General features: G+C 53.0%; 1 protein-coding gene across 1 annotated transcript; it reads left to right on the top strand.

The window, feature by feature from the left end:
* The first annotated feature begins 2,841 nt into the window (after window positions 1–2,841).
* Window positions 2,842–6,201, top strand: TRIB1 (tribbles pseudokinase 1). The gene is made up of 3 exons (XM_065753675.1): window positions 2,842–3,443; window positions 3,671–3,963; window positions 5,393–6,201. The coding sequence occupies exons 1-3, from the start codon at window positions 3,087–3,089 to the stop codon at window positions 5,859–5,861; spliced, it is 1,119 nt and encodes a 372-aa protein (XP_065609747.1). The 5' UTR covers window positions 2,842–3,086; the 3' UTR covers window positions 5,862–6,201.
* The last annotated feature ends 4,262 nt before the right edge of the window (window positions 6,202–10,463 follow it).

Here is a 10,463-nt window from a genome sequence, read left to right as displayed (position 1 = left end):
TCCCGTTTTCTGCACAGGTTCACAACAAAACCCATCTCACGTGACAGCACTGGTGGAGGTAGTCAAGGGAGGATGAGTTTCAGCCCTCTGAGAAGCACCGACGTGCAGTCAGCAACCTGCCGGCCCTGCTATCCCCTGCTTTGTTATTTTTCATTTTGGGTGTCAGTTAAAATTAGAAAACACAGAAGCCCCAAGCAGGGAATCACTTCTCTCTTTAGACATCAGGAAGAAATTCTTTACTGTGAGGGTGGTGAGACACAGGAATGCATTGCCCTGTGAGGTTGTGGATGCCCTCTCCCTGGAAGCTCAAGGCCAGGCTGGATGGGGCTGTGAGCAGCCTGGTCTGGAGGGAGGTGTCCCTGCCTAGAGCAGGGGGCTGGAACTCCATGATCTTAAAGGTCCCTTCCAACCCAAACCATTCTGTGATGCAATGGTTCTTACTGCACTCTGCAGCGTGTTGGAAGGCATTTGATGATGGTGAGTCAGTATGTGGACCTTTCCTCGCAATCCACACCCAAACAATCAGATTGAAAATAAGGTATAGAGCATTATTTGGTTATAACTTTGCATTGCTACTACATGTTTATTCATAACATTAATGCCATGAGTACCCAAAAGCATTTTAAAGAAGGAGGGAGCTGGGCTGGTTCAACCTGGAGAAGTCTCCAGGGGGGAGACTCGCTGCAGCCTTCCAGTACTTAAGGTTGGAAAAGACCACCAAGCCTGCTGCCCTGCACTACAAAGGTGGCAGCTGTTCCCACAAGGCAGACCCAGGCATGGCCCATCATGCAGCAACAACCACACCGTCAGTGCACCATTAGAGCTGTGTTGGCTGGAGCGGGGGCATGGGGAGCACAGGGCTGACTCAAGTGATGGCACATAGCTGTGTGCATGTCGAGGACTCTGAACAGCAAAGAATTCCCACTGTGCTTTCTGATTTCATGAAGGGCTTTGAGAAGAGGTTTCAAGATTGCCAAAAGAATCATCCATTTATGTTCATGTTGATAAAAATACACGGCCTACAAATGTTCACATGGAATGTATAGAGTTGCAATCAAGTATTCAACTCAAAGTTCTGATCATGTCTCTTTGCCAGAGTTTCATAATGCCTCTTAACAGAGAAATATCCGTCGCTTCACAATCACGCCTTATTCATGTCATCACTTTTTGGCACATTTGTGAACAGTTATCAAGGATGAAGTAAAATTTCATCCAAAATCTCTGACAAACACCATGAGAGCTCAGTGAGAACTGCAGCCGCTGCCATCGAACCAGCCTGGTGCGTTAGCTTCACAACAGCAAGGTCACATGTCCCACCAGCTTTATGCTTTTGTTCCTCTCTTCTTTTTAACGTTTTGAGAAAAATACTAAAAATTAAAATGTTCTGTTACTTTTATATTAACGATACTGCGTATTTTAGGAGGGCTGATCCGAAAGTAATGCCTTCTGTTTTATAATGTTAGTCTTCAGGGTCAGAGATGTATGTTGGTGGTATGGCAGCAGAGATTGACCCTTCCCACCAATGTCCCGTTACACACTGTTGCTGTGTGACAGATGGCAGCAGAGGGACACTCCGACAAAATGCATCTGACACAGAAGTGCTCATGAAGTAAAGTTATCGTTGAACAACTCCATGCAGAAAAAAATGGCACCTACTGATGTACGCTGACATTTGCTGAACATTTCTGGAGCCCAAGCAGAGGGTGTGAGGACAGTGAGGCGGTCGGTGGTACGTTTCAGCAGTGGTGACAGGGTCACCTTTGCTGGTGCAGATGGGACATGCAGGCTCTTGTTCATTGCTGGCAAAAACACATCGCTAGTGGTGGTGACTATGTTGAAAAACTTAGTATCTGTGTCCAAAGACGATTCCTCCTCACTTGCAGGAGGCAAGCCAAGATGTCCTAGACCAACCATCTAGTGTCCCCACCGTGCCCACTACCACACTTGTTCAACACCTGCAGGGATGGGACACCACACCTCCGTGGGCAGCCTGTGCCAGCGCATCAGCATTAGGAAGGGGCAGCGGGGCACAGCGGCTGGGCCCCCACCTCGGGACGCCTGGACAGAAGCCACCGACGGGACGCAGCCTTCCAGGAGGGGAAACGTAAAGCAGAAAGCGTGATGGGTCCGCGCGTGCTTTGCCTATAAGGGGAGCAAAATACAACGGCGCGTTCCGAGCTGCGGTGAATCGCTCAGAAACAATGCGCGGACGTTCTCCGAATGGTTTGCTAACGAAAAGAAGAAAGAAAAAAAAAGAACAACAACATAGAAAGGAAAATGCAGCCCCTGGGATATCCCTTTATGGCATACGCGTTTTATGTTTAAACGCATTAATGGGTCTGCTATGCCGTGAGTCAGCCAGCAGCACGGTTTCATGCGTTTCTTAAAATACACGGCGAGCGCTGACGGCGGCGCCGGGCAGTGCCCGCGGGAGCGGTGCCGCGCTGGGACGGGGCGGACGGGCGGGCACGGGGAAACCTCAGCTCCTGAGCGCCTGGAAACCGGCGCCTACGCGAACAGCGAAGCGCCTTTTCCCGTCTGCTGCCTTTTTCTCTCCTGTTTCCCTCCCGCTCGGCGGCTCCCCGCCCTGCGGGAGCGGCTCCTCGCTGGGTGCCGGGGTTCCTCGCGGGGGCCGAGGAGCCTCGTGGCGAACGGAGCCGGCCTCCGCGTTTCGCTTTCACGCAGCTGGGAGCACCGACACTCCGCAGCCGGGGCCGGGATCCGGGGTCGGCCCGGAGCGACGGGCGCGGGGGGGGAGCACCGTACGGCGCGGAGATCGGGGCAGGGCGGAGAGCCGGGCGGGGCGGAACGGGGCCGGGCCGAGCTCCCTCCTCCCACTTCCCCGTGCGTCAGGGGCCGAGAGGAGGAGGAGAAACCATCTTTTTTTTTTTTAAAGCCTCCAACTACTTTAGCGCGGAGTCGGCAGCAGATGGTGGACACGGCGCGGGGTTGCGGCGGGGACAGCGAGGGGATGCGCCAGCCGCGCTCCGCCCGCCCTTAGCCCCCCGGCCCCGCTTCTTCTCCTCCTCCTCCTCCTCCCCTTCTTCTTCTTCTTCCTCCTCTCTCCGCTCCGCTCCGCGCCCCCCATGAGCCGCCCCGCTCCGCCGCCGCCCCGCCGCGCCGCCGCGCTCCTCCTGCCGGCAGCCCGCTGCCGCAGCGCCCCGGCCAAGCGGCTCCCACCGCTGCACGACGGCCCCGCCGAGGAAGCTCCGGCCGCCAAGTGCCCGCGCCTGGCCGAGTGCCCCGGCGGAACCCCGGACTGCCTGAGCGCGCCCGGCTCGCCCTGCGCGCCCGCCTCGCCCGCGGCCGGCGGAGGGGCGGTGGGGAATGTGGGCGCGGCGGGGCCCAGCCTGATCGCCTCCTATCTGCTGCTGCCGCTGGCCGAGCGAGAGCAGGTGTCCCGAGCGCTGAGCGTCAGCTCCGGCAGGGAGCTCCGCTGCAAGGTGAGCGCGGGGAGTCCCGGGGCGGCTCGGAGAGGTTTTGGGACGGTTTGCGGGTTCCGTTGGTTCGGCTTTCGCTCCGCGTCGCCCGCGCGGGACGCGCGGTGGAGCCGTGGGGGGGGTCTCGGTGCCGCTCCTCCATCCCCAGCACTGTTTGCAAAGAGTCGCTAGACGCGGTTCCGCTTCCAGCGCCCTCGAGAACGAACGCTGTGCTCATTTCCTCCGCACAGGTGTTCCCTCTCAAACACTACCAGGACAAGATCCGGCCCTACGTCCAGCTGCCCTCGCACCGCAACATCACCGGCGTAGTGGAGGTGATCCTCGGAGACACCAAGGCCTATGTCTTCTTCGAGAAGGACTTTGGGGACATGCACTCCTACGTGCGGAGCTGTAAGAGGCTGCGGGAGGAGGAGGCTGCCCGGCTCTTCCGGCAGATCGTGGCGGCCGTCGCTCACTGCCACCAGTCGGCCATCGTGCTCGGAGACCTCAAGCTCAGGAAATTCGTCTTCTCCAACGAAGAGAGGTGAGTGTGACCGGGCAGGGAGCGGGGAAGCCCCATTCGGAAGGGCAAAGAGCATCCCGAGAGCGGGGTGGGTGTGTGCCCCGTGTGCGCCCACCGGCTGCGGTTGGGTCTTGGCCGAGGGAGCAGAGAGAGCTCTCCATCAGCTGCCCCTCTTCCAGCAGAAGTTCAGTGAGATCCATTGGTTGTCACGGGACAGCAGTTGGGGGGTGGTGGTGGTGGATGCGTTCCAGGGCTGAATGGATGAAGGGATGGGATGCGGAGGGAGCAAGGGCAGTGTTGCTTGGCATCTCCGTGCTGCTGCTGGTGCTTCTGTTGCTCCGTGGACGTGGGCATGCACAGTGCAGTGAGCAGCGTGCTGCTAGATGTCCTGCAGGGGGGAAAAGTGGGCCTGGGTCACAGCAAGGTGGCTCCAGCTTCCCCCATCTGCTGGGATGAACTTGTAGATTTAGAGCGGGGCAAAGCATTCAGTGTCTCCCTGGAGAGCTGGCTGCTCTGTGCCGGGCGCTGCACGTGGCAGAGCTGGTGCCAGCCCCAGGAGCTGAGCTGCTGCTGTGCTGTAGGAAGCCCAGAAAACGGGTCCGGGCCGCAATGGGGTCACGCTCAGTGTGGCGAAACAGAAGAAACCGCTGTGTTCGGTTTTCTTTTACAACTGCTTCTATGGGATATCGGTTGTGAAGGTGATAAGACAACGAACCAGAACTGCACCTCCTAAACAGAAACAGCCGTCTGTTGACATGCAAAGAAAGTAATTCCTTTGAAGGAAACTATTGCAGCTTTTCCCGCCCCTAGTGAGATGAAACATTTGTTGAAATGTTACATTGCGCACGGCCTGGCTTGTTTGGAAATTGGCGTTGCACAGGCGAGTGTCATGTGCGCTGCGTTTGGCAAGAAGAGGGTTAAGCAATGGCAGGCAGGCGCTGGGGCTCACCAGCACAGGTGCAGTTTCAGTGCTCCCGCGGCCAATCCCGGGCCCACGGTTCGCATTGAGTCACATTTTCCGTTTACAGAACCGATGGGTATTTTGCATTGCAGCGGGAGGTCACGCCGAGGACAGGCTGCAGTTAGCACATCCCCGCGGCACGTGAGCCCTGGCTGCTGGTGGGAAGCTCCCGGTTTGCTGCCGCCGGGACCAGGGCACCACCTGGAAAGGCAAAGGGGAGAGAATAGGGATTGAGCAAGCTGCTGAGCACGGAGAGTGCAGAACAGCCAGGCTTTGTGTTGTGGAAATGTACAATGCTGGGACGGTGGCACGAGTTCCTCGAGAGCCCGGCGCTCCCTGACATGCCAGCGAACAGCCATGCACGTAGCTACACTCGGGTCTGGGATAAGTGTCCCCGGTGCAGATTAGGAAGTTGTCACTTCTCCTTTGCTAATGCGTCTTGCTGCCCCGTGTCTCTAACCCATAGCTTCTCCCTGTTGCCCCCCGCAGGACGCAGCTGAGGCTGGAGAGCCTGGAGGACACGCACATCATCAAGGGCGAGGACGATGCGCTGTCGGATAAGCATGGCTGTCCCGCCTACGTCAGCCCTGAGATCCTCAACACGACGGGGACGTACTCGGGGAAGTCGGCCGACGTGTGGAGTTTGGGAGTGATGCTGTACACGCTGCTCGTGGGACGCTATCCCTTCCACGACTCGGACCCTAGCACTCTGTTTTCCAAAATTCGCCGCGGACAGTTCTGTATTCCCGACCACGTCTCCCCCAAAGCCCGGTGCCTCATCCGCAGCCTCCTGCGGCGGGAGCCCTCTGAAAGACTCACGGCCCCCGAGATCCTGCTCCATCCCTGGTTCGAGGCGGTCCTGGAGCCGGGATATACAGACCAGGAGACAGGAACTTCCGATCAAATCGTTCCAGAATACCACGGAGACAATGACGATATCAGTTCCTTCTTCTGCTAACCCTGAAGTCTCACGAACCTCTCCATCCTCACCTCCGGCATCTCCGTAGGGTTTTGTTATTTTATTTTTCATTTTTCCACGTTACAGACTCAAAGCATCTTAAAAGTGCCAGTATGGTCAGAAAAGTGACCTTGTTTCAGATCAACGTTGACCCGCAGATCTCTGCTGTGAGCGCACAGGGGTTCGATGCTCGCCCCACCGGCGGCTCGGTCCCGCTGCCCGGAGGAGCCACGTTGCTCTGCTCCTGCCTCCCGTGCCCTCTGCCCTTCCCTGCTGTGTTTCAGCTGCAGAGTGTTGTTACTGGCGATGGGAGAGGTGTAGAGCCAGCCCTCAGCTTCTCCCTTTGCCCCAGGTTGAATGGACAGTGATGCCCAGCAGGTGGGGGGGGGAGGCACGGGGCATATCTCTAACTGAGCAAATCTGACAAATTAGGTTTTATTTGATTTTGTTTTGTTTCGTTTGTTTGTTTTTTAAAGCTGGGGGAATTGACTCGGTGTCTTGCAAAGCAGTTTTCTGACTGTAAGTGCACTTTAGTGAGGGAAGGAGGTCTTGATCAGCGCGTCCAGCTGCCTGCTCGTTGCTCTGCTCTGCGTTTCTGTAGGGGTGAAGCTGTCAGATCCTCCTGTAAGACAGGCCCTTCTGACACATGGGGTAGCTGATTTCCAGCTGGATCCCCTCTGATGCCATTCGCTGAACGCGAAATCGTTTTAAATAGCCTTCATCCTTGAGTTACCACAGTGTGTCCTGTGCGACTTCATGCCCTCAGCGAGCTGGTCAGGCAGCAGGTCTCAGCTCCCAGTGCCAAAACGTATCCATTTCCCAAGTGTAACACTATCAGGAGGGCACCTTCCCTTAGACAGCGATAAGGGGCATCTTGTACAGTATATGTAAACACGTTCACGTCTTCCTACAGGCTCAATTCTTCTTCCCCACCCCCCCTTGCTCCTAGAAAGTCAGTCTTAAGAATAAAATCTCCATACGCCCTCGAGTTGATTATTCAGGTATGTTGTTGGCCCGTGGCTGCGTTTCTCCCCCCAATCCTTAATTTTTATTTCTATTTCTTTTTTGCATGATTACTCATAGTCTTTCCAATGTGCGTGGATAACGAATAGACCCAAATCATTAGCTTCCCAGGTTAGGGGTAAGCAAAGCTTAGTCCTGCCTCGGATTCCTTTGATCCACACCTCGTGCCCAGTGGCTCACACAGAGATGGCTGTTTGCATCGGAGCACGGTGCCCAGTGGACGTGAGGTGGGCAATGGGGTCATCCCTGGGGTGGTCTGGCCGCGAGCTGCCGGCGCGTTGCAGGAATACCATGTATACCTCATGGACTGTGTACTTTGTACATACCTTACATGTGGGGGTTTGTTTTATTTTTTGTTGTTGGGCTTTTTTTAATGTCTTGTTCCATTGTACTTCGTTTGTCCTAGTAAGAGGTGTCAAAGAGCAATTTAATGTGAATTATTGTTGGCAATACTAACTTGACAGAATCATGAGCATTAAGAGCAGGGCACTACAGCTCTCCGTTGCACTAAACCTCTCATGATTGCTTGACATTTGTATCTGTGATACAGTTTAACCCTTCTATGGAAAAGAACAGTGAATTTGTATATATTGGTAGAAAAATCTGCTAGAAAAAGCCGAAAACACTATGTCCAACTTGTAAATATGTAGATATCTGTGGAAACCTGGATGATAAAGTCTGACTTGTAGAAAGTTTTAATAAACTTGGTTTCATAATGTTTGCTCCCATTCCTGGTGGTGTGTCAGGCTCTGCCTCAGACGATGGGGTTTGGCCTCAAAGTGCATCAGCTCGTGAATGCTGTCTGCAAGTGCCCCATCACCCCCTGGTTAAATCTGCATGGAAGTGAGAGGGGATGGGCAATGCTGTTCCCAGTCTTTGAGACCGGGGAGGTGGAAAGGCCATCAGCTCTCCCTTGAGCCGTGTGGGACAGGGCATCCTGTTTGGTAAGGGTGAGGAAGAGAAGTGACTCTGCTTTGGAGGAGTCAGCCTCAGTTCAGCCATCGGGTTTCAGCCACCCAACACCAATCATCCTCCTGCCTTTCAGCCTCTGCATTCTTTTATAACTGGGCACAGATGGCAGCAAAAGGCCATCCTCCTGCACCTGCCTGCGTGGCCACGGGATGTCCAACCCAGTGGAAAATTGGGTCTCAGGTGTCTCCGAGGGAGCAGCTCGGGGAGTGTTGGCTGGGCTGGAGATGGGCTCCAGTGCTGCCGGCGGAAGCGCAGAAGCTGCTCTGTGCTCCTGTTAAAAATGAGCTGTAAGCTGACAGAGCTGCTGTGCTTTGTGGCTGGGAGCGAGGCGTATAAATAGCAGCAGTATCAAGGTTAGAGAATGTGCTTTCCTGAAAGAGCTCAAGCCACCCTTGTAATCCACCCCAAGCAGTGAGATCATCGCTCGCAAGTACAGAGGAGGAGGAAGAGAGGCTTGGTTTTTATTTATACTTTGCCTCATGTTTAACTTTGTCCTTTTGCTTGAAATCTGTTCACCAGAGCAACTGCTTCCAGGCAGGTCTTGGAGCCAGGGTGGCTTTGAGAAAGGCTCTGCTCTGAGAAAGTGAGCTGAGAGCGAGGGTGAGAGCTGAGGTGAGGGGAAGGGAGCCGCTCAGTGACGAAGAACAACGGTGCGATGGCTGTAATTAGGTGCCTTGCCTCCCACTCTGACAAACCAGCAATCTGTGCAGTAAGCATATTTTCTTGGAGCTCTCTGAGTGAATGTCAGACACCAAAATATCTCAAGTTATTTGACTGATGTTATTCTTGTGAGAGTTGTAAAAATACATGTGCAGCATTGCCCAGCTGATTGAGTTACCACTGCCCTGCTGTACCTTCAGCCTTGGACCCAAGCCCTGATGCATCCGCTTAGAACAACTGCAGGAGGTTCATGCTTTGGTGAAATCTTGACAATGTCTAAATATATATATATAAATATATTTTTTTCTTGCCCGCCTTGAAGTCACCCTCAGTAGGTGAATGAATAGGTCACCCTATGACTTTATTTCACATCGGCAACACTGCAGAGCAATTAAAAGAAATGGCAAATGGTAGTAACATCTGCAAAGAGCCTCTGTGTTGCTTTAGGGATTATAATGCAACATCCGTTTGTACAGCAGAATAAATGGCTATTGCTTCGTAACCTCGTCGTTTGTATTATTGTATACAAAGTTTCAGAGCGTGTTGAAAGACCAGCATATTAAGTGATTAAACTGATGGTGGGTGTGAGAACTTTGATTTATGCAATGCATACATTTCTTCTCGAGTCATAATTTGTCTATTTTTAAAAGGTCCCTTTGGATGAGGACTACAGGAATCTCTTGTTTATTTCTCAGAGCTGCTCACCATTTTGTACTGAAGTTGAAAGAAGTCGCTGGCCTCTCCAGAAGGTGCTGGGAGCCTTTGCTCCTCATCCATTTGCTGCTGGAAGCAACAGAAAGTTGTGGTTTTACCGTGGCATCCCGGAATCCATCCTCAGCTAGCTTCCAGCTGCCTCCCTTATCTCCCGGATATATATTTTTATCAACCCTGGATTGATACTTCAGCTGCTTTTTAGCCTTCTGTTCGATAATTTTTCAAGCAATAGAGCAGAGTGTAAGTCAGCTTCCTCCTGGAGCGCCAGGTGAAGCAGCCAGCTCAGCGTGCTCAGACTGAAGGTCAACATCTCCTTGCCAAGCGGGTGACACTGCTGAGTGTATGGGCAGTTCATTATGAAGCACTGGCTGAGTTCCTGTTCCACCGATGCAAACAAGGACCTTGATTTTAGGAGAACACCTTAAAATTGGTCTAAGACGCTTCTCCATCAGCTATTTATGAAGAAAAGGGGAAAAAAACTCCACTCTTTTATAAAGATACATGGAGAGATTCACTACACTTGGCTGAATCACAGAGGCTGTGCAGTGCTCCTCTCAGCTCTGCATTAATGGATTGAGGGCAGGCCCCAGAGATAGCTTTAAACACACAAATTATTCAATCAGCGCTGAGTGCACTCTGTCAAGCAAATCTCTTCAGATTATCTCTTTATACAAAAGCAGATTTTTTGTTCTTTTTTTTTTTCATGCTACTGCATTCTGTCAGGATGAAAAATCCATTTAGCGTTAGTTCTTTCAACTAAAAGAGGGAAGGTTTGGGTTATTTATTGGGAAGAAATTCTTTACTCGAAGGGCAGTGAGGCACCGGCACAGGCTGCCCAGAGCAGTGGTGCCCCTTCCCCCTGAAGGCCAGGTTGGATGGGGTCCTGGACAGCCTGAGCTGGTGGGGAGCAGCCCTGCCCATGGCAGGGTTTGGGGCTGCAAGGGCTTTAAGATCCCTTCTAACCCAAACCATTCTGTGATTCAAAGATTCTGGCACTGCACAGCTTTAGCAGTATGAAGAAATATCCCATGCAAATGCTAATTACAAATGCAAAGTTTCCCTACAGAGCACGGAGAAGAATAGCCTGACATACAACCATGTTCTGAATTAATCCCTTGCAAAAATGTCTCTGTTAAATGCAACATCTCTCAGAACTATTGTTGGTGAAAGTACCGTGAAATCTGCAACAGTTCTTACACTGATTCCTCCATAACTTGCAAAATCCCGCTCTCT

Source organism: Cyrtonyx montezumae, unplaced genomic scaffold (genome assembly GCF_038088225.1).
Source record: "Cyrtonyx montezumae isolate F1298 unplaced genomic scaffold, pur_monq_1.0 scaffold_8, whole genome shotgun sequence".
Classification (NCBI taxonomy): domain Eukaryota; kingdom Metazoa; phylum Chordata; class Aves; order Galliformes; family Odontophoridae; genus Cyrtonyx; species Cyrtonyx montezumae.
This window is presented reverse-complemented; position numbering and strand designations above follow the sequence as displayed.

Bases quoted from the DNA above. Each gene is read 5' to 3' on its own strand.
- TRIB1 (XM_065753675.1), top strand. From the start codon at position 3,087: ATGAGCCGCCCCGCTCCGCCGCCGCCCCGCCGCGCCGCCGCGCTCCTC. The intron at 3,444-3,670 runs GTGAGCGCGGGG...TCCTCCGCACAG, and splicing joins GCAGGGAGCTCCGCTGCAAG to GTGTTCCCTCTCAAACACTA. The intron at 3,964-5,392 runs GTGAGTGTGACC...TGCCCCCCGCAG, and splicing joins GTCTTCTCCAACGAAGAGAG to GACGCAGCTGAGGCTGGAGA.